Here is a 23,737-nt window from a genome sequence, read left to right on the forward strand (position 1 = left end):
TCCAGAGGAGGCCGTGTGATTACCTGGGATGAATTCCGTCAAGACTTCAAAGCTCATCATATTCCTCAGAGCGTGGTTGAAAGCAAGCGTGAGGAATTCCACAACCTGAAGCAAGGCTCTTTGTCTGTCTATGACTACAACAAGTTGTTCCAGAAGCTCGCCCACTTTGCTAAGCAGGACGCCCCTGACGAGAAGAGCATGATATACCAGTTCAGGGGTGGTCGCAGGGAAGAAATTCAGCTAGCACTTGTTCTCTTTGAGCCCTTGAGATACGATGAGTTCTACAACATGGCATTGAAGCAAGAGGCCGCTCCACTGAGGTGTGATGCTTCCAAGAAGCGAGTCAGAGATGCTACTCCTTCTTCCTCTACTCAAGTGGCCAAGCAGCAGAAGTATTGGCTTCCTCCTCCTCCGTTCCATCAGCCGTATCAGCAGAAGAGCAAAGGTGGCAGTGGATCTTCCCACCCACCCAACCCTGGCTTTCAGAACAAGACTTCGTCTCAAGCTCCAAGATCGAGTGCTCCGTATCACCGTCCGCTTTCAGAGGTCACGTGCAACAAGTGCCAACAGAAGGGTCACTATGCCAACAAATGCTTCAATCAGAGGCGTCTCCCTCCTCCTCCTCCTGTGAGATCGGCAAGTACAGCTGTGGTCAAGCATAACCCCAAGTACGCCAAGGTTAACATGGTGAATGCAGCTCAGGCAGAGGACTCGTCAGATGTCATCATGGGTAACCTTCCTGTTAACGATGTTCCTGCAAAAGTTCTTTTTGACACTGGTGCATCGCATTGTTTCATCTCGAGACCTTTTGCATCTAAACATGGGTGGTATTCTCAAGTTATGCATAAACCGTTAGCAGTTGTCTCTCCGAGTAGTTGTTTGCTCGCTAACTACGAGGTTCCGGATATTTCTATCTCGATGGGTGATTTCAAGTTTCTGGCTTCTCCAATGATCCTTGGTAACTCGGATATTGATCTTATTCTCGGGATGGATTGGCTTTCTAAGCACAAGGCTCAGCTTGATTGTGCAGCCAGGCAGATTCAGTTTACTCATTCGTCTGAGGATGTAATTGTCTTTGCCGCTCGGGATAATACAATCCGTCTGTTTTCTCTCAATGAGAAGGGTGAACTGGATGCTATCTCGCAAATTCCAGTCGTTTGCAAATATCAAGACGTCTTTCCAGAAGAGCTTCCAGGAATGCCTCCGCACCGGCCAGTTGAATTCGTCATCGATCTTGAGCCTGGCACGGAACCTGTGTGAAAGCGTCCTTACAAGTTCGGACCTGAAGAGTTGAAGGAGCTGAAGAAGCAACTCGGTGTTCAAGAGAGAATGGGTCTCATCCGACCTAGTTCTTCTCCGTGGGGTTGTGGTGTTCTTTTTGTGAAGAAGAAGGATGGAACGGACCGACTTTGTGTTGACTACCGTCCATTGAACAAGAAGACTATCAAGAACAAATACCCACTTCCCAACATCAACGAGCTGTTCGAACAACTCAAAGGTGCCCAAGTATTCTCCAAGCTTGATCTCCGTATGGGTTATCATCAGATTCGAATCCGTGAGCAAGATATTCCCAAGACGGCTTTCAGGACAAGCTTTGGTTCATATGAATACACTATCATGTCTTTTGGCCTCGTCAACGCTCCTCCGACTTTCTCTCGCATGATGAACTTCATCTTCAACGCCTACACCAACGACTTTGTTTTGGTCTATCTCGACGACATTCTGGTCTTTTCAAAGAACAAGGAAGATCATGCCAAGCACTTGCGTTTGGTACTCGATAAGCTCAGGGAACACCAGTTCTACGCCAAGTTCTCCAAGTGCGAATTTTGGCTCGATGAGGTTCTTTATCTTGGTCATATCATCTCTGCCAAGGGCATTGCGGTGAATCCTGAGAAGGTGTCTGCAATTGTGAATTGGGAACCTCCTCAGAACGTGAAGCAGCTCCGTAGCTTCTTCGGTCTCGCAAGCTACTGTCGAAGATTCGTTGAAAACTTTTCTAAGATCGCGAAGCCTCTCTCAAATCTTCTCCAGAAGCACGTCAAGTACGTTTGGTCTCTAGAGTGTGACATTGCTTTCAACACTTTGAAAGAGAAATTGGTCACCGCTCCAGTTCTGACTCCACCTGATGAATTCAAGCCGTACGAGGTCTTTTGCGATGCCTCTCTCCAAGGTCTTGGCGCAGTGTTGATGCAAGAAAAGAAAGTTGTGTCTTATACCTCCCGCCAGTTGAAGCCCAACGAGAAGAACTACCCCACTCATGATCTCGAGTTGGTGGCAGTTGTGCATGCTCTTTTGACTTGGAGACATCTCTTATTGGGAAGAAAAGTGGACATCTTCACTGACCACAAGAGTCTCAAGTACATCTTCACGCAGCCTAATCTCAACCTCAGGCAAACTCGATGGGTCGAAATGATCCAAGAGTATAATCCGAGTATCGAGTATACTCCAGGCAAGGCCAATGTGATTGCTGACGCATTGAGCAGGAAGACTTATTGCAACAGCCTGATTCTCAAGACTTATCAACCCGAGCTTTGTGAAGCTTTCCGCAAACTTAATCTGCAAGTTGTTCCTCAAGGTTTCCTCGCCAACCTTCAAGTCTCTCCTACCTTGGAAGACCAGATTCGCCAAGCTCAGCTTCTTGATGCTATGGTGAAGAAGGTAAAAATTGGGATTGCCAAGAGTCAACCCAAGTACAAGTGCTACCGCCTCGATGACAAGGATACTCTCTTATTCGAGGATCGTATTGTCGTGCCCAGAGGTGACCTTCGTAAAGTGATCAGGAACGAGGCTCACAATTATCTCCTCTCCATCCACCCTGGGAGCACGAAGATGTATCAGGACCTCAAGCAGGCTTATTGGTGGACTCGAATGAAGCGCGAGATTGCTCAATTCGTGAATGAGTGTGATGTCTGCAGAAGAGTGAAGGCAGAACACCAAAGGCCAGCTGGTCTCCTCCAACCTCTTGCCATTCCAGAATGGAAGTTTGACCACATTGAGACGGACTTCGTGACTGGGTTTCCAAAGTCCAAACGTGGCAATGATGCTATATTCGTTGTCATCGACAAACTCACTAAAGTGGCTCACTTTCTGCCTATCAAAGAGTCAATCACTGCAGCTCAATTGGCGGAGCTCTATACCTCTCGAATTGTCTCTCTGCACGGTATTCCACAAGTGATCTCTTCAGACCGTGGCAGCATCTTTACCTCCAAGTTTTAGGAATCTTTCCAGAAGGCCATGGGCACCAACATCCGCTTCAGCACAGCTTTCCATCCGCAAACTAGCGCTCAAGTCAAGCGTGTCAATCAGATTCTTGAAGATATGCTCAGGGCTTGTGTGATCTCCTTCGGCATGAAGTGGGAGGATTGTCTTCCTTATGCTGAATTCTCCTACAACAACAGTTTTCAAGCAAGTTCGGGCAAGGCCCCATTTGAAATTCTGTATGGCGGGAAGTGTCGTACCCCTCTCAACTGGTCTGAAACCGGTGAACGTCAACTTCTGGGAAATGACTTAATCACAGAGGTAGAGGAAATGTGCAAAGTCATTCGAGATAACCTCAAAGCAGCCCAATCCTGCCAGAAGAGGTACTATGATAATAACCACCGTGATTTGGCTTTCGAGATCGGAGATCATGTTTACCTCCGCGTCTCTCCAATGAAAGGTACTCGTCGCTTTGATATCAAAGGGAAGCTTGCCCCTAGATACGTGGGACCTTTCAAGATCGTCAGCAAGAGAGGCGATCTCGCCTATCAACTCGAGCTTCCTTCAAACTTTACAAATGTTCATGACGTATTCCATGTCTCTCAGCTCCGAAAGTGCTTCAAGACTCCTGACCGCACCGTCAACTTCGAGGACATCGAGCTCCAAGAAGATCTCTCTTATCGTGAGCACCCCGTTGCTATTCTTGAAGAGACTAAACGCAAAACTCGCAACAAGTCAATCAAATTCCTCAAAGTCAAGTGGTCACACCATTCCGACCGTGAAGCTACCTGGGAACGCGAGGATCACCTCCGTTAAGAGTACCCGGCGTTCTTTCAGTCCTAGATCTCAGGACAAGATCCTTTCGTAGTGGTGGAGTGTTGTAACACCCCGGATATGATTTTCCCAATATGTAATCCAACTCTTGCCGTTTCCGGCGTTAAGTTATTTTATTTTCTCGGGTTCGGATTTTTTTCTCCGTGTGTTGTTATCGTTGTCATGCATCTCATATCATATCATCATGTGCATTGCATTTGCATACATGTTCATCTCATGCATTCGAGCATTTTCCCCGTTGTCCGTTTTGCATTCCGGCGTTTCGTTCTCCTCCGGTGGTCATTTCTACCTTTCTTTCGTGTGTGGGGATTAAACATTTCTGGATTGGACCGAGACTTCCAAGCGGCCTTGGTTTACTACCGGTAGACCGCCTGTCAAGTTTCGTACCATTTGGACTTCGTTTGATGCTCCAACGGTTAACCGAGGGACCGAAAAGGCCTCGTGTGTGTTGAAGCCCAACACCCCTCCATTTTGGCCCAAAACCCACCAAAAACCTCTCCATCATCTAGAGCGTTCGATCACGATCGTGTGGCCGAAAACTTCACCTCATTTGGACACTCCTGGCTCCCTCTATGTCTATATATAGACCCCTCCTAAAAATTCGCGGTTCCATTCTCCCCCAAACCCTAGCCCCGCTCCATCCGCGCGCCGGACACGTCTGGTCCACGCCGGACAAATCCCGCCGCCGCGCCCGCGCCAATCGGCGCGTGACACGTGGCATGCCCCCGCCGCCACCGCTCCGGTCCGAGAGGCCCGAGTCAGGCCCCCGCGAGCCCGTCGGCCGCGCCGCCCGGTGGCTCCTCCTCCACTAGCCTGCTCCGCCGCCCGCCGCGCCACCTCACCGCCGCCTCGCCGCCCGACCTCGCCGGCCTGCTCCGCCGCCCGCCGCCACAGTCCTCGCCGGCCGCCGCCTCCTCCCGGCGCCCGCGCCTCGCCTCCGGCCAGATCCGGCCGCGGCAGGGCCGCATCCGGCGACCCCGACCTCGCCGGCCGCCCTCGTCGTCATCTCCAGCGAGATCCGCCACCACCTCGTTTTGCGTGCCCGGGTCAACCCTAATCCGCGAGGTGGAATTTTCTTCTAAGTCCCCGATTCCCAGATCCATATGCCCTTGTTCATCGCATCGTAACTCCACATCCGTAGCTCTGTTTTGGGCATATAGCATATCAAAATGTTCCTCTCAGAGAGTACATCATTTCATCTCACTGCATCATTTTCATTTGATTTCGTCTTGATGCCCGAAATGCTGTTAGAAGAATGCTATTTGAGATAATTGTCAGATCTACTGCTTCATTTAGATATTTGTCATTTTTGCCATGATTATTGTGTGCATGATATGCCCTGAGCTCTTCATGAGTTTTGACATATGTTTTGCCATCTATCCAGAGGTGCAATTCATGTATTTTTGTGATGTGTGTGGTGACTAGCACAAGCTTGCAAAGTGGAGCATTCGTTAATGCTGATTTCAGGGACTTAGCATTTCCACTAAGTCCTTGAGCTGTTTATCTCAATATGCCATATGTTCATGTTGTTTCCTAGTGATCCGTGCCTCTTTTGAGGATGATCAGTAAGGATGTTTTGTTAATCTTGTAGTGCTCTATCCATCCATGTCTTTGTTTGCAATTATAGAGCACCCTAGCTTGAGTCAATCGAGCTCTACTATTGTCATTTCGTGAATCTGGGCAGATTGTCTAATTGTTAGCAATTTTGCCGAGGATGTTGTAGTTGATCCGTGCATGATATGTTATTGTTCTTGCCATGTCTAGCTTGTATTTGTTTTATTCTTGATGGGGGTATGCTTAGATTATCATGACTTACTCTGTAGTGAGTGCATCGAGCTCGTAAAAATGCCTACTTGATATCTGTTTCAGCATGCTCCAGTTTTCACCAAGTCTGAGAACTGCTTATGTTTTTTTCCATGTTCACATGCTTGCAAATGTATTTTCTAATCCCTTTTGGCTCAAGGTCACTAAGGGACTTTTGTTAAGCTCTTTGAGTATCTCGATGCCATGCTGTACTTTGCCATGTTCAGGTCCTGTAGCATATAGTTTTCATGCTCCAAAGTGGGCTACCTGATCTGAAATTCCAGACAAGTGTTAATTTCACTAAGTCTGAAATCTGTTTACCAAATGCATTTTTGCCATGCTTGTTTGAACCTGTTAATGGATGAATTGGCCGTAGCTCAGTGCTAGTATTTTGTTAAGCATCATAAATGGATCCCTGACATGTATTTTGATGCCATGTTTGGGTGCTGTAGCATGTTCATCTTGTTGCATCTAGTTGGCTACTTGCTGTAAATCGCAGAACGAGGTCATATTTGAATCGCTTGCCATTCCCAAACCGTAACTCCGATTCCGGCGTTCTTTATATCGTTTTCAAGCGATTTAATCTCATTTTTCCAGTGGCACACTTGGTTTTCCAAGTTGAGGCTAGGTTCATGCATTCCTTGTCAAATCTTGCATATGCATCACATATTGCATCCCGCATAGCATACCATCTTTGCATCATATTGTTTGAGCTTTGCACGTGGTTGATTGTATCCTTATTGCTTGTTTGTCTTGTTTGGGTAGAGCCGGGAGACGAGTTTGCTAACGAGGAGCCCGTTGAGTTTGCTTTCGAGGATCCAGTCAACTCTTTTTCTAGACACAACTCGGCTGCTAAAAACAATCAAGCAATGGGGCTCCTAAGGTCGGGGAAGGCTCTGATACCAACTTGTAACGCCCTCGATGCGGCTATATCTCCCACGTGTCGAGACATGACTTAGAGGCATAACCGCATTGAAAGCAATGTCGCAAGTTAGGCAATCATCACAACATCCCATGTAATATAGATAATAAAAGGGGAGATACATAGTTGGCTTACACTCGCCACGTCGATCAAAGTACATAATTAGCATTACATCAACCAAACACTCATGGCCCGACTACGGCGCCAAAATGAAAGATAAACCCAACATGCGACACGGTCCCGATCATCCCAACTGGGCACCACTACTGATCATTAGGGAAAGACACGTAATATCGTTGTGAGTCCTCGTGGAACTCCCACTTGAGCTCAAGCGCGTCATCTGAAACGGAATCATTAGGCCCTGCATCTGGTTTGGAAGTAATCTGTGAGCCACAGGGACTCAGCAATCTCGCACCCTCGCGATCAAGACTATTTAAACTTATAGGTAAGGCAAGGTAATATATGTGGAGCTGCAGCAAGCGACTAGCATATATGGTGGCTAACCTGTTCGCAAAAGAGAGTGAGAAGAGGAGGCAAAGCGCGAACGAGAAACTAGAGAGCAACCTGCGGCAAGCATTGCTCCAACACCGTGTTCGCTTCCCGGACTCCGCCGAGAAGAGACCATCACGGTAACTCACACTGTTGATTCATTTTAATTAAGTTAAGGTTCAAGTTGTCTACAACCGGACATTAACAAATTCCCATCTGCCCATAACCGCGGGCACGGCTTTTGAAAGTTCAAATCCCTGTAGGGGAGTCCCAACTTAGCCCATGACAAGCTCTCACGGTCAACGAAGGAATAGACCTCCTCCCCAGACATTCCGATCAGACTCAGTATCCCGGTTCTACAAGACACTTCGACAAGTTAAAACCAATCCAGCAACACCGCCCGAATGTGCCGACAAATCCCGATAGGAGCTGCACATATCTCGATCTCAGGGGACACTCAGATTGTCTAAACTTCCGGTAGGCCAGCCCAGAGTTTCCCCTGGTGACCACCGGCGGCTGACGAGGTGGACCAACACTCAGAGGAGCACTGGCCCGGGGGGGTTTAAAATAAGATGACCCTCGGGCTCTGGAAACCCAAGGGAAAAGAGGCTAGGTGGCAAATGGTAAAACCAAGGTTGGACATTGCTGAAAAAGCTTTAATCAAGGCGAACTATCAAGGGGTTCCCATTATCACCCAACCGCATAAGGAACGCAAAAATCCGGGAACATAACACCGATATGACGGAAACTAGTGCGGCAAGAGTGGAACAAAACACTAGGCGAGAGGCCGAGCCTTCCATCCTTTACCAAGTATATAGATGCATTAAGATAACAAGGCAATATAATGATATCCCCACAAGTAAATAATGTCCCAACCAGGAACGGTCTCCAATCTTCACCTGCAACTAGCAACGCTATAAGAGGGGCTGAGCAAAGCGGTAACATAGCCAATCAACGGTTTGCTAGGACATGGTGGGTTGGAGGTTTGACATGGCAATTTGGGAGGCATGATAAACAAGTGGTAGGCATCGTAGCATAGGCATAGCAAAAGAGCGAGCATCTAGCGAAGCAAAGATAGTAGTGATTTCGAGGGTATGATCATCTTGCCTACAAAGTTGTCAGAGTTGACTGGATCCTCGAAAGAAAACTCAACGGGCTCCTCGTTAGCGAACTCGTCTCCCGGCTCTACCCAAACAAGACAAACAAGCAACAAGGACACAATCAACCACGTGCAAGGCTCAAACAATATGATGCAAAGATGGTATGCTATGTGGGATGCAATATGTGATGCATATGCAAGATTTGACAAGGAATGCATGAACCTGGCCTCAACTTGGAAAACCAAGTGTGCCACTGGAAATATGAGATGAAATCGCTTGAAAACGATATAAAAAACGCCGGAATCGGAGTTACGGTTTGGGAATGGCAAGCGATTCAAATATGACCACGTTCTGCGATTTATAGCAAGTAGCCAACTAGATGCAACAAGATGAACATACTACAGCACCCAAACATGGCATCAAAATACATGTCAGGGATCCATTTATGATGCTTAACAAAAGACTAGCACTGAGCTACGGCCAATTCATCCATTAACAGGTTCAAACAAGCATGGCAAAAATGCATTTGGTAAACAGATTTTAGACTTAGTGAAATTAACACTTGTCTGGAAATTTCAGATCAGGTAGCCCACTTTGGAGCATGAAAACTATATGCTACAGGATCTGAACATGGCAAAGTAAAGCATGGCATGGAGCTACTCAAAGAGCTTAACAAAAGTTCCTTAGTGACCTTGAGCCAAAAGGGATCCGAAAATACATTTGCAAGCATGTGAACATGGCAAAAAACATAATCAGTTCTCAGACTTAGTGAAAACTGGAGCATGCTGAAACAGATATCAAATAGGCATGTTTACGAGCTCGATGCACTCACTACAGAGCAAGTCATGACAATCTAAGCATACCCCCGTCAAGAATACACAAAATACAAGATAGACATGGCAAGAATAATAACATAGCATGCACGGATCAACTACAACATCCTCGGCAAAATTGCTAATAAGTAGACAATCTGCCCAGATTCATGAAATGACAAAAGTAGAGCTCGATTGACTCAAGCTAGGGTGATCCATAATTGCAAACAAAGACATGGATGGATAGAGAACTACAAGATTAACAAAACATCCTTACTGATCATCCTTAAAAGAGGCACGGATCACTAGGAAACAACATGAACATATGGCATATTGAGATAAACAGCTCAAGGACTTAGTGGAAATGCTAAGTCCCTGAAATCAGCATTAACGAATGCTCCACTTTGCAAGCTTGTGCTAGTCATCACACACATCACAAAAATACATTGATTTCACCTCTGGATAGATGGCAAAACATATGTCAAAACTCATGAAGAGCTCAGGGCATATCATGCACACAATAATCATGGCAAAAATGACAAATATCTAAATGAAGCAGCAGATCTGACAATTATCTCAAATAGCATTCTTCTAACAGCATTTCGGGCATTAAGACGAACTCAAATGAAAATGATGCAGTGAGATGAAATGATGTACTCTCTGAGAGGAACATTTTGATATGCTATATGCCCAAAACGGAACTACGGATGCGGAGTTACGATGCGATGAACAAGGGCATATGGATCTGGGAATCGGGGACTTGGAAGAAAATTCCACCTCGCGGATTAGGGTCGACCCGGGCACGCAAAACGAGGCGGTGGCGGATCTCGCCGGAGATGACGACGACGGCGGCCGGCGAGGTCGGGGTCGCCGGATCCGGCCCTCCCGCGGCCGGATCTGGCCGGAGGCGAGGCGCGGGCGCCGAGAGGAGACGGCGGCCGGCGAGGACTGTGGCGGCGGGCGGCGGAGCAGGCCGGCGAGGTAGGACGGCGAGGCGGCGGTGAGGTGGTGCGGCGGCTGGCGATGAGGTGGTGGCGGCGGGCGGCGGAGCAGGCCGACGGAGGAGGAGCCACCGGGCGGCGCGAGCGACGTGCTCGCGGGGGCCCGACTCGGGCTTCCCAGGCCGGAGCGGCGGCGGCGGGGGCGTGCCACGTGTCACGCGCCGATTGGCGCGGGCGCGGCGGCGGGATTTGTCCGGCTCGGACCGGACGTGTCCGGCGCGCGGATGGAGCAGGGCTAGGGTTTGGGAGAGAGTGGAACCACAAATTTTTAGGAGGGGTCTATATATAGACATAGAGGGAGCTAGGAGTGTCCAAATGAGGTGCGGTTTTCGGCCACGCGATCGTGATCGAACGCTCTAGATGATGGAGAGGTTTTTGGTGGGTTTTGAGCCAAAATGGAGGAGTGTTGGGCTGCAACACACACGAAGCCTTTTCGGTCCCTCGGTTAACCGTTGGAGCATCAAACGAAGTCCAAATGGTACGAAACTTGACAGGCGGTCTACCGGTAGTAAACCAAGGCCGGTTGGCAAATCTCGGTCCAATCCGGAAATTTTTAATCCCCACACACGAAAGAAAGGTAGAAATGACCATCGGAGGAGAACGAAGCGCCGGAATGCAAAACGGACAACGGGGAAAATGCTCGAATGCATGAGATGAACATGTATGCAAATGCAATGCATATGATGATATGATATGAGATGCATGACAACGATAACAACACACGGAGACAAAACCCGAACCCGAGAAAATAAAATAACTTAACGCCGGAAACGGCAAGAGTTGGATTACATATTGGGAAAATCATATCCGGGGTGTTACAAGCATCCAGTGTTCAATCCAGCATCCAGTGTTCAATCCAGCATCCAGTGTTCTACTCCAGCATCCAATAGGGAGGCATTCAGTAACTGGGGGCGGGGCGGGGAATACCAGCAGCAGCAACAGAGGCGGGCGCGGGCGCGACCGTCGAAGCAGGACCAGCGCGGAGAGGAAGATCCTGGCCTTGGAGGGGAGGTTGAGCAGGGCCAACGCGTCGACGAACACCCTGGGCCAGAGCGGCGACGAAGACCCAGCGCCGGCGACGGCGGCCAGAATTGTCCGCGGCGACGGCGACCAAGGTGGACGAAATCAAGGACCCAGTCATCGATTTTGTGCTTCTCGGCACGATTCAGAGGGAGGTGACTGTTGGAGCAATCCCGCCGCTCAGGTAGGCGAAGGCACAACCATGGCGGCTGCGCAGGTGGGCGGCGGCGCAAGTCGCGTCCGTGGAGGTCCCGCGCGTCTCCTCCGTGACGATGCAGGTCGTCTCCTGCACAGGCGGCTGGGTCCTGTGAAATGAGGCTGGGTGCTGAGGAGAATGGGGGACTGGGGAGGAAGACGGGGGACCATCCGGAGCCGGCGATGTGTGGGCGACGGTGGAGAACTGAGGAAGGAGACGGGTGTTTTTTCAAATGATTTGAAAGTATAAGGACGTGTTTGCAAAATGCGTACTGTACAGGACTCGCGACATCTAAATCCGAACGGAGGGAGTACCTGTTAGGCTGTTGCTACCAAGGAATTATTAGTTAATGCTCGCAGGAAATTTCTGGCACTACGGATTTGAAACACGAAGCACACACATGGACAAACGAAACGTTCTTAATTAACTTGATTGACTTCTCAACGGCCGGAAAAACATGCGTCCCTGTCAATCAGCTGCCTGATCTAGGTACTATAACTACAAAATACTGGCTAGCTACAGTCCAGGTCCAGCTTACACATGACCGGTTCATGCATATCTACATCAGCCATGTCAACCGGCCGAATGTAACCATCAGGGTTAGTGAGCTCATTTTCTGAAGAAATCAGGGTCAGTGAACTACTGTTTGTTACTCCTTATTTGTGTATCATATCATCACCGACGCCCCATGAGATTGTTTTTCGGTGCCACTGGGTTGTCAGGAGCTGGGTGAGCCAATTGAAGGACGAGCGGTGGCTACTACCGGCCGGTGTAGTAACGTTCCAACGAAGCAAGAAAGATCGGAAAAAATCATTGCCAATAAGGCTGGCTAGGTCTTCGAATGCTCGCCTATATAAGCAGCTTCCTGCTGGAACTATAGCAGCAGGCATTCTCCGCGCACTGATCGATCACCTTCCTCTTCTCTCTCTCTTTTATCTTAGTCAAGAACTCGAGCTAGCTAGCTTGAAACAATGGCGGCTGTTGGTGCTGAGAAGATGTATCTTCTGCTGGCGTGTGCTTTGCTGCTGCTTGCCGTGGGGTGCCAGGCCAGCCCTCTGCAGATCGGGTTCTACCACGACAGGTGCCCCCAGACGGAGGCCATCGTCAAGGGCGTTATGATGGACGCCATCTCCCAGAACCCCGGCAATGGCGCCGCCATGATCCGCATGCTCTTCCACGACTGCTTCGTCGAGGTACATACTACTCACTGCAAGAATTAAATTGCCTTGTTTAAAAATTCATCCAATTAACTAGTTAACTTACCGATTAATATTTTCGTAAAAAATAACTTGTCGGTTGATCCCTACTTGTAGAGTCACCGAGTAGCTGATAAACTGATAAATCCCTTACTCACCAGCCAAGCAAGCATCTACCGGTTAACGATTTTCTAAACAATTAAATCGCAATGCAAACATGCATGTATACTTTTATAGTTGATTGATTCTGTCGAATCGTCGGTGGTCACCTAGGGTTGTGACGCTTCAGTCCTCCTGGACCCGACCCCGTTCAGCCCGACGCCGGAGAAGCTCAGCGCGCCCAACAATCCCTCCCTGCGCGGCTTCGAGCTGATCGATGCCATCAAGGACGCCCTCGAGGCGGCCTGCCCGAGCGTCGTCTCCTGCGCCGACATCATCGCTTTCTCGGCCCGCGACGCGTCCTGCATCCTCAGCGGGGGAAAGGTGGACTTCGAGGTGCCGTCCGGCCGCCGCGACGGCACCTTCTCCAACGCCTCCGAGCCGGTCAAGTTCCTCGTCCCACCCACGTCCAACCTCAGCGACCTCGTGGACAGCTTCGTCGTCAAGGGCCTCGATGCGGAGGACCTGGTCATCCTCTCCGGCGCACACACCATCGGTCGCTCCCACTGCTCCGCCTTCGTGCCCGACCGCCTCAACGTCTCCTCCGACATCGACGGCGGCTTCGCCGCGTTCCTGCGTGGACAGTGCCCCGCGGACGCCGCCCCGGGCGGCAACGACCCGACGGTGATGCAGGACGTGGTGACCCCGAACGACCTGGACAGGCAGTACTATAACAACGTGCTGTCGCACACGGTGCTCTTCACCTCCGACGCGGCGCTCCTGACGTCCGAGGAGACGGCGAGGATGGTGGTGGACAACGCCAACATCCCTGGGTGGTGGGAGGACAGGTTCGAGAAGGCCATGGTGAAGATGGCCGGCATCGAGGTGAAGACCGGCGACCAGGGACAGATCAGGAAGAATTGCCGCGCAATCAACTAGTACAACTAAGTGCATGCATGTGTGTCTACGACGTGCATGCATGGTGAAGGATCACTTCATCTCCATTGTTTGCTTTCATCCTGCAAGCGAGTTACCGCTGTAAAGTTTGGTTGTTTTAGCATCCATCATTGTTGTCATTTCTTTTGTTACTCCTTGGTTCAATTCTCGTCAACTGAATTGTTCGTCTACATGTGTAAATGCGCTGCAAGCCAAAGTTCTTTCATTTGGGAAAATAAAGTTACACTTTTGCTGTAACATGTTTTGAACAAAGATTTTGCATCTTCCAACATGACATCTCAATCCCCATTACTGGAAAGTTGGTCGTTGGCATTGTTGCCGAGAGTCAAATCACGGAAGCTCGACAACCCAAGGCACTCGTCAAAGAGTTCCTACTCTTTCAATTCCCTTATACAAGGCTACAAACTCAAATTACAGGTATCAAGATAAAATTTAATGATTGCTTTGCAAGCTAACTTTTCTTCTCGTTAACCGGGATCATTAATATGCCCGCATGCATGCAAGAAAGTAATGAGAAGGAAGTAGCACAATGTCATTATGAACACATGCATGCAAATATTAAACAAGTTGCTACTACGAGAAAACATCATTAAATTTTGCCTTGATTACTGTCAGTGGCCTTGTATAGATGCAAATTGTATTTTTCATAGTGACCTTGTATAAGGGAATGAAGGGAGTATATATAGATAAAAACCATGGCTTATTTGACTTAAAATATTTCTTATACATACCGATCCGTCGCCGACTTTTTCTCCACACCGCTGTCGTGCCACCCACACCCGCCCGCACCCCCGTCGCCTATCCTCCGGCCGTCTCCTCAGGCCGCCCCGCTCCTCTCTGCTGGCACTAGCTCCTCCCCTCCCTGCAGCGCACTCCGGCCGATATCCCGCATGCGTGTCGGACGACCTCCTTCATATAAGATTCTCCCAATTTGAAAATGCAAAACGTTTTGTAGCTCAAACCATCGGTCCGATTTAAGTTCCGTTTTCATCATTAAATCCACCGCCATGAGAACTTCAAAACTAGATTCCATGTTTGCTATGTTCTGTGAACTTTTTTTGGGGCCCAAAATTGTCACGTCTTAGCTATGTAAGTTGTCATGTTAGTGGTACGTAAGTTACCATGCTACTTACACTGAAATTGTTGACGTATGGAAGTCCCAAACTCTTCGACAACTTTTATGTACAAATATGGTACTCCCTCCTTCCATCTATATAGGGTCTAATGTGTTTTTTAAGACCGTCTTTGACTATTGACAAGATTAATAGTACATGATATGCACAATGTGAAAACTATATCATTGAAAGCTCCTTTCACACACGAATTTAACTGTGTGTTTTGTGTAAATTGCATGTCATATATTATTGCTCTAGTATTTGGTCAAAGTTAGCCTCAAAAAACGCATTAGGCCCTATATAGATGGAAGGAGGGAGTAACGAAAATGGTTAAAAGGTCTTTTTCCATACCGACTTGCTCGTTAATAGGCTATGTAAGACCAGCCATCGTGCTGGGAAATGCATAATTGATCCATTTGTAACACACTTATTTTTTCGCTTTATTTACTCACCTCAACGGCCTCTTTACGGCACAAAATTTATCTAACCTATAACTAATTAATCATAACTCAGGCTTCACACATATGGTTATTGTCTTATTGAGGAGAGGAAAAGCGTAGGCGCCACAAACTGAGCCAAGCGAATGAGCGCATGGGTTGTTCGGTTTTTGTCCCCATAAACTGAGTGTTCGCAAATTAACTTCCCCGTATATGAAAAACAGAATACGGATATAAAATCAAGCCACCGTGCTAGTCCACATCATCAGAAGTATTTGGCAAGTTAGGTTTATAGTAATTATCAGCCTGGATTAAGTTATAGTTATTATGTCATTTACGAAGAAACATGTATATGACCACTAGACATGGTTTTTGTTCCTAGCGTGTACACATATTTTTAAAGAAAGATTTATGGCCTAAGGGCATGTACAACGCCGGCGCTAATGACAGGCGCTAGGATTCACTTCCTGGCCGTTATGGTCCAATCCTGGTGGATTACTGCTAGCGTCGATGCCAGGGCTATCATCGGGCGCTTTGTTCTTTTATTTTCTTTCCTCTGAGCTGTTTAACTAGCGCTGCCCCTTTTTTTTCTATGAGAAACCCATTGCTTTGGTGCTCGACCAGGCGCCCATGCGTTGAGGAGACGGACTCCTACAGCGACGCCACTTCTTTAATTAATTCTTTTTATATTGCCTAAGCGTTCAAATAAGCCCTCTTGCATTGTAGATGCCCTAATACAGCTAGTCGGGAGAGCTCCTGTTCAGCGCTCTTTGTGCCACTTAATCATGCTGGTGCTCGAAGAGAGGGGTAGTGGGCGGCCCAGCAAACGTGAGGATGTGCTCGCTCGCATCTCCTGGCTCATCGCTCGCTCGCATGCATCTCGTTGGTTGACCGGTTGACTGGTAGACCAGTTGTCCATTGACTTTTTAAAAAGTTGATAAAATATAAAAAAAACATAAATCTGTAAAGAGTTCACCGTTTTTTTAAAACAATTCCGAATTTGAGAAAAGTTCACAAAATTTTGAAAAAGTTCATGAAGCTTAAAAATGTTCACAATTAGAAAAATGGTTAGCAAGATTCGAAAAAAGTCATGCAATTCGAAAAATCACAAATTTTGAAAACATTCACAAGCATTATTTTTTTGAAAAACTTAACAAATTTGAAAAGAGAAAGTGTTCATGAAATGAAGAAAAAAGCAAAATAAAAGGAAAGACAAAAACCAATCAGAATCCAGCCAAAAAAAAGACACAGAAACAAACACACACAAAACCGATCTAAAAAAACGCCAGAAAAAAACAAACTACAGCTAGTCCTAAATGGCCCAGTCTGCTCGGTAGGAGGGTTGTGCGCCGGTTAGTGAATTATACTGTAACCGGTGCTTAAGGCGCGGAATAGGAAATATGGCCGGACGAGCTCCTGTTCAGCACACTTAGCGCCGCTTAGCCGTGCTGGCGCTAGAATGCTATGGGTAGTGGGTGGCCTAGCAAACGCGAGGCTACACTCACTCGCATCTCCTGGCACATCACTCGCTTGCGTGCATCTCATTGGTCGATCAGTTGACAGGTTGACCAGTTGTTCATTAACTTTTTTTAAAAAGTTCATAAAATATGAAAAATATAAATCAAAAGTTTGCAAAATTTGTACAAAAATCATGAAATTCGAAAAAACTCATTTAAAAAAGTTTAGGAATTTTAAAAAAGTTCAGAAATTTGAAAAAAGTTCATGAAAATTAAAATTTAGAAAAGTAAATGAAAAAGAAAAGAGAAAAACCATACAAACTTGAGCCCAAAAAAGGCACAAAATAAACACACACAAAACCGGTCGGAAAAAAAATACCAGAAGAAAACGTACTACAGCTACGGTCCTAAATCGGCGGCCCGCTTAGTCGGAATGTTGTGCACCGGTTAGTGAATTACACTGTAAGCGGCGCCGGAATAGAAATGCGGCCAGTCGGCCTACATCGATTTCAATGTTTATAAAAAAAATCCAAATGATAAGTGTCACATGTGTGGCGCGAAGCAACTTGATTCAAACACTTTCATTACCATCCATTTTTCCACATCAAACAGATGACATCAGCGGAATCTTTTTACTTTTTTGAACTTGAAAATATTTAATCTCTTAAATAATAAATTCAATTAAAAATTCATTTTTATCATTAAATCCGTCTCGATGAGATCTTCAAAACTAGATCCCATATTGATATATTTTGATGAATTTTTTATGTCAAAGTTGCCACGATGTTACACTGAAGTTGCCATAGTGTTTACACTAAATTGCCATGATATGTTTCATCTTTTTTTTCTTCTAAATTTAAAGTTACCATTGTATTTCAACTACTTTTCGCGGCAAATTTTATTAATTGACCATGGCAATTTTAGTAATTAACCACGATAAATTTAATTCATGGATCATGGCAATTTTTTGTAATTTATCATGGTAATTTTAGTTTATAGATCATGGCAATTTTAGTAGTTTGATCATGGAAAATTTAGTAGTTTGATCATGGAAATTATTTTTTATATGAACCATGGCAAATTTTAATGCATGTATCATGGAAAATTTAAGTGATTCACCATGGCAATTTTAGTTTATGGTTCATGGCAAATTTGAGTCATTGACTATGCATTTTTAAAGTAATTGATAACAAATTTCTTTTTAATTATGAACCATATCGAAATTATTACATGGATCATGGAAAATTTTAGTAATTCTCCATGGCAAGTTTAGTTTCTCAATTCCCTTTATTATAATATGTCAAATTTTTTACTTTAAACATAGAAGAAAAAGTGGTTGCAACATATCATTGCAACTTTCAGTGTAAACACCATGGCAATTATGTGCAATAGACATGGTAACTTTTGACCACCAGAAAATATCGCCGAAACATATCGATATGGGATCTAGTTTCGAAGTCCTCGTCGTGACGGATTTTAATGATGACAGCAGATTTTGTTCAATCGAAGTTTTTATTTAAGAAATAAAACATTTTAAAGTATGAAAGACCAAAAGATTCTCGATGACATCATCTGTTTTTGTCCTTATTTGTATGCATGTGTGAAAAAGCAAAAAGGCTGACACGTCATAATTGATGGCTAGAAAGGTGTGTGGGCGGGATTACTTTGTGCCACGCGTATGGCACTTTTCAGAGTCCTATTTTTCTATGATGAATAATGCACTGGTTGGCCTAGATTGGTTTCAAGGTGAATAATGCACGTGCCCGGGTGTACAACCCTAGGACAATCAAATCCTCGACCATACTGCCACAATGGACGAGTCAGGACAGCTTGTAACAGATAATTCCGTTCAGTCCAAAACTAACTTATCATATCCTGGAAGATATATTGCATAATACAGACATATCAAGAAATTTCTCTCCCTAACAAAATTATCCACGTGCCATTTTAAATATGGAGGAAAAAAGACTGCGTATTTAAATACGAACTTGAATATTTTTTATGAGTTGTAGACACATGTTTTGAGTTGATTGGGGGGTCATGAGTATTGTAAATTTAATTCTTGTATTGGCAAGGTGCCATTTTACTCCAAATTTTAACGTAGCTATAAAACACCTCATAAAGAGTATTGCTAGATACACGAGGGGTTTACAGGCGATTTACGGGGTGATTAGGATTTGATTGGCTGAGATTTAATTAAGTGAGGCGGGCTCACCAATGAAATTCAAGGAGGTGACAATTAGAAGAGGGCACACAATGTTCTCCAAGAAAGTTTGTAGTTTGTGCGTGTGCGTGTGCGTGTGTGTATTAATGTCGCCTCATAAAAATACATTGATAAAAGAGATATACCCAATGCTACAAGTTTTCACACCATGTGTATACCCCTTCGTCTCTTGCAGTGATTCCACGTGAGACTATTGCTACAAGTTTTTTGACCTCCCGCCGCTGCTGCTGCCGGTCCGCCTCGTCATTGGTGGCCTTAGGGCCATGGAGGCGCGATGGACTCCGGCCCTTGCTGGCGGGAGGGTTGTCGTTTCGTCTTTAGGCGTTTCTTTGAGATTGATTAGGGTTTGTGTCCTAGTACGGAAGGTGTGGTGGCGGTGGTTCCCTGAAAATGAAACAATGTACTCCCCATCTAGGCCCTGTCTCAGTGATGCATATAGATTCGTCGGAGGGCGTGTGAAGTTGTGTTTCCGACGGATCTTATGGGATCCGGTCGTTATTGCTCTTCGATGGATCTTCATTGACCTAGTCTTCATTCTTGTTTCTACATGTTGGTTCCTTTTGATCTACGATTCTCTTCATCATTGGCGATTGTTGTTCTGGTGCACTGGGCCTTAGCACAATGACTTTTCGACTCTAGTGCTACCTTCATTCCCAAATATAAGATGTTTGGGCAGTTTATTTCAAACTGTCCAAACATCTTATATTTAGGAATTGAGGTAGCACAACAAGTTCTGCCCGGATCTAGTGAAGGAGGGGCGACAACGACGATGCGCTTTCGATTCACTACAGTGCTTGTAGTCGTCGTTAGGTGGTCTACGGACCTGAGTATAATTTTTTTTTATTTCCCGTGGCCTTGCCTTTATTCTGTGCTGCAGTGAAGTTAGGTCTTCCTCAAGCCTGAATTTCCAACAGCTAACACTTGCCACTTCTGGTATAAAAAAATTTCCATTTCCTTGAGTCCAAATTCTACGCTGAAGTGCGGCGATGATCAAGGAAAACTCCAAGCCCGGCCGTTGTCGTGCCTGGTGGATGACCATACGGGTAACTGTACGCACGCCCTCCCTAAATGACTTGTTGCCTGCCAACCATGAACCATCAGTATCAATCAGGACAAATCTGGAGTAATCATCCGTACTAAAATTCCATTATCCTGCACATGATATACAGTTGTTGGATTAATTAGAAGACTGCTGCTAGCTCACCGCGTCTTGCAGTTAAATGCTCAACACCCAACCGCCCCCCTATTGTCAATCAGGAGAGGAGAAAGAAGCCGGCATTGAATGCCATCAACAGACAGACGTGATGCCATTGCATTGCATTGCCTTGCCCGATCGATGGCGCGAACAGGACGAGCGTGTCGCCACTCTATGGCATTGGCAGTACCAGTAGCAGTACGTGGGTCGATCGGTCGCCCATGATGCCATCCATTATGGCAGCTGCAAGCAACCACGCTCGCGCCAACTACCCGTGTCTCTCATGTTCGATCTCGTCCAGCGATATATAGTGCGGGTGAGAGCGCTGCAGTGTGGCCGTAGGGAAACACTCTGAAGCAATGAGTGACCAGCTGAAGAAGACGGCCAGGAGCCAAGAAGCAACGCAGCAGAAAGCGTCGTCTTCGGAAGAACAGCAGCAGGAAAAGGTAATCAACGCCTCTTCTCTCCGCCTGAATTCCTTCCTGCTGGCCATGGCCATGGATGCATGTCTGTGTTAGTGTTTCCGTTGGCTGTTTTCAATCCAATCTATAAGGCGCAGCTTTTGTGGATGGAACTGCAGTAGAGTTCTCATACGTACTCTGTTTGTGGAACATATAATGGACACTGCAAATCGTGTTCAATCACTTCTCAAGAAAACATGGATGCAGATACACCCATTGGTTTTGGTGTGATACCTCCCCGGTGTAGCTAGGGACACCTCTATGAACAGTAAATTCGAAAAAGTAGAAGAAAAATCCAATAAATTCTGAAACTTTGCGACGTCAAGCGTTTCGCAAATTTTCATAACAAAACACTATCAAGTAGAGAAAGGTGTACACATGAGTTTCTGATTTCAGTGCTAAAAGTGCTCAAAACTTTGAGCACCGAAATCTTTTTCTTGTTTAGAGCTCCTTGATTGTTTTTTCTGCATGAAAACTTGCAAGCACCTCCAAAGTTTCAGCATATTTGATGTCGCAAAGTTTTAGATTCTTTTTTATTTTGTTTTCTATTTTATTTGAATTTATTGTTCATAGAGGGTGTATCTACACCCGAGGCCCGGAGTTGACAAACCAGTCTCGAACTTTTCAAAAATAATTAGTAACTAGTACTCCCTCTGTCCTGAAATAAGTCTTTTAATTTTGTATTAACTCTAGTACAAATTTATACTAAGCTTGAGACACTTATTTTGAGACAGAGTGAGTAACTTTTTTGAAGAAGAGATTAACCGGTACTCCCTTCGTTCCAAAATAGATGATTCAAGTTTGTACTAAGTACAAAATTGATTCTTTTATTTTGGAATGGAGAGAGTAGTAACTTTGTATCCTGATGATTTGCACGAGCGTACATGCAGATAAATGAGGTGCGGGGTCTCCTTGGCAGTCTGACGGAGGAGATGCCGAGTTTTATGTCAGACGCCACCATCCGCCGTTTCCTCAGGGCGAGGAATTGGAGCACGGAGCAAGCAACCAAGGGTCTCAAGGAGACTGTCAAGTGGAGGCGTGACTACAGGCCGGATGCAATTTCCTGGGTCAGTCGAAATTCTAGCCTTATGGAGTACTTTGTCTCAAAATATCTGCTCATATGTAGGTGCCTTGGATGGATTGTGTAAACAACGCTCTTCTCTTCTCCGTTGCCCACAAATTAAATGGCAGGACGACGTTGCAGAAATGGAGAACGAGGTCAGGAGGACACATGTGGCCGACTACCTTGACAAGAATGGAAGAAGTGTCCTCGTATCAAACGTACCAATGAAGGTAATTATGCGTGCGTGCATGGTCTACTACTACAATCATCAATCCATTAGCAGCCGGATATTGGTACTCCCTCTGTTCACTTTTATAAGGCGTTGTAGCATTTCAGACAGTGTATAAAACAGCTCAATTTTAGTTGTCTGAAACGACTTATAAAAATGAACGGAGGGAGTAACTAGTAACTAGGAGTTGTTGAACACCGAAGTAAGGTTCACTAACTTGTACACCAAACAGTCTAAAGTTTCAGCCAAGGAGCAGATAAAGCACCTGGTGTATCTCCTAGAGTATTTCGCCACCAACTCAGCGGATGAACAAGACGACTTCGTCGTTTGGCTGACCGACTTCCGGGGCTGGTCGATATCGAGCACGCCGCTGTCGATAACCCGCGAATCCATACACATAATCCAAAACTATTATCCGGGGGTGATAGGCGTGGCGATTCCTTTCGACCCTCCCAGGATTTTTGAATCTTTTTGGAAGGTACGGTATACATACAAAGATTCTAATCTGAATTGTGGTGTTTCATCCAATGTTTCTTGCCGTCTTGTGAGAGCGTGTTCCCTGTTTTATATCACTGAATATCTCAGTCTGATTTATGTGATTCTGCCTTCAATTTATTTGATTTGCAGATAGCCAAGAACTTCGTGCAGGCAGACATGAAAGAGAAAGTGAAGTTTGTATATGCTAACAAGCCGGAGAGCCTCAAGACAATCGCTGACATCTTTGACTTGGATACGCTGGAGTCTTCATTTGGAGGAAGAAGCACCCGTACGGCCTTCGACATCAACAAGTATGCCGAGAGAATGAGAAGAGCCGACAAGATGAGAGGAGCATCAAAAGATTCAAATGGCCACAACCACAACTGATCTCCCTGACCAATAGTTTAGAAAAATATCTCCCTGGCCAATGGCTCTGACTAAATACAAGTTACTTGTGAGTCATACATGAGCTTAGCTAAAGCACAAGAACAGGGTAAAGATCTACTTATATACACTAAAACATGAAGGCGCACGTTGTCACGTCGCGTCCATCCATCTTAATAAAGGAATGGTAGAAATATTTGCAAAAGTCTAGAAAGTAAAAACACCTGAGAGTTTTATAATCGATGAAACTAAAAAGCCTTGTGTATATATGCATGGAATTTTCTTTTTGGTTCACAATTTCTTGGTTCATCCAACGTTTACGAATAGGATTTACATAAATTAGCACACGCATATCCGGGAAAACTAATTAAGATGTTTAATACTATCATGATTTGAAATAGCACACAAATATTAGAGTAAATAACGCTCAGACATCACATGGTATGGCAGAGAGGATGTCACGCTTGTCTGAAACACAATTTTTCTGTGCAAGGATTGCGTGAAACTCTTAAACTCAAATATCCCACCAGATGACTGGATCTGTCGAGGACAAGCAATCACAACACGAGAGTCATATTGGTTAATGAGTTTCATCGATATGGCTACATCTTCAGAGCATGATTACGAGGGCTCCTTCCATATACTAAAATTCGATGACAAGCTCACCGAGGCCATCAAACAATATCTCTTCAAACATCCGTCATGGTCAATCCAGCCACCCTACCACAGCAGCCCTGCCCGTTCCTCTCATGATCCTTGGCTAGCCTTGTCCTTTACTTCTAGAGTTTGGGGATATGGGCTGCGTACGTTTTCATCCCCCCACCCTAAGTGCATCTCCACATCAACAGAAAATCTATCAAAAGGTGATATCGACGGACGGAACCTATGAACGACGCGAGTTCGTTAGATGTGTGGGGGAGAGGGCTCATAGTACCCCCCCCCCCCCTTCTTGTCTTGATCAAGCCTTTTTCTTTGCTTCGGTAGTTAATCACCTATAATCCAAGGGAGTCTGGCCCAACTTATGTCTGGTCTATATGGCTACCCAACAACCTCTTTATATAATAGACA

At 45.9% G+C, this 23,737-nt stretch overlaps 2 protein-coding genes across 3 annotated transcripts in view; both read left to right on the forward strand.

The window, feature by feature from the left end:
- Nucleotides 1–13,746, forward strand: part of LOC125521064 (peroxidase 2-like) — a 41,744-nt gene extending 27,998 nt beyond the window's left edge. Inside the window, exons 1-3 of one of the 2 annotated variants that reach the window (XM_048686124.1) lie at nucleotides 10,857–12,005; nucleotides 12,098–12,568; nucleotides 12,845–13,746. In XM_048686124.1, coding sequence (XP_048542081.1) covers nucleotides 12,347–12,568; nucleotides 12,845–13,609 — 987 coding nt within the window. In that variant the 5' untranslated portion in view covers nucleotides 10,857–12,005; nucleotides 12,098–12,346 and the 3' untranslated portion in view covers nucleotides 13,610–13,746. Of the gene's footprint in view, nucleotides 1–10,856; nucleotides 12,006–12,097; nucleotides 12,569–12,844 lie in introns of those variants that run through there. The other variant, XM_048686123.1, reaches the window with a different exon arrangement.
- A 6,508-nt stretch (nucleotides 13,747–20,254) lies between these two features.
- Nucleotides 20,255–22,936, forward strand: LOC125524660 (phosphatidylinositol transfer protein 3-like). The gene is made up of 5 exons (XM_048689690.1): nucleotides 20,255–20,501; nucleotides 21,407–21,583; nucleotides 21,708–21,809; nucleotides 22,041–22,286; nucleotides 22,436–22,936. Exons 1-5 carry the CDS (start codon nucleotides 20,415–20,417, stop codon nucleotides 22,670–22,672), a joined length of 849 nt encoding a protein of 282 aa, XP_048545647.1. The 5' UTR covers nucleotides 20,255–20,414; the 3' UTR covers nucleotides 22,673–22,936.
- The last annotated feature ends 801 nt before the right edge of the window (nucleotides 22,937–23,737 follow it).

The sequence above is a fragment of the Triticum urartu genome, chromosome 7 (assembly GCF_003073215.2).
Source record: "Triticum urartu cultivar G1812 chromosome 7, Tu2.1, whole genome shotgun sequence".
Classification (NCBI taxonomy): domain Eukaryota; kingdom Viridiplantae; phylum Streptophyta; class Magnoliopsida; order Poales; family Poaceae; genus Triticum; species Triticum urartu.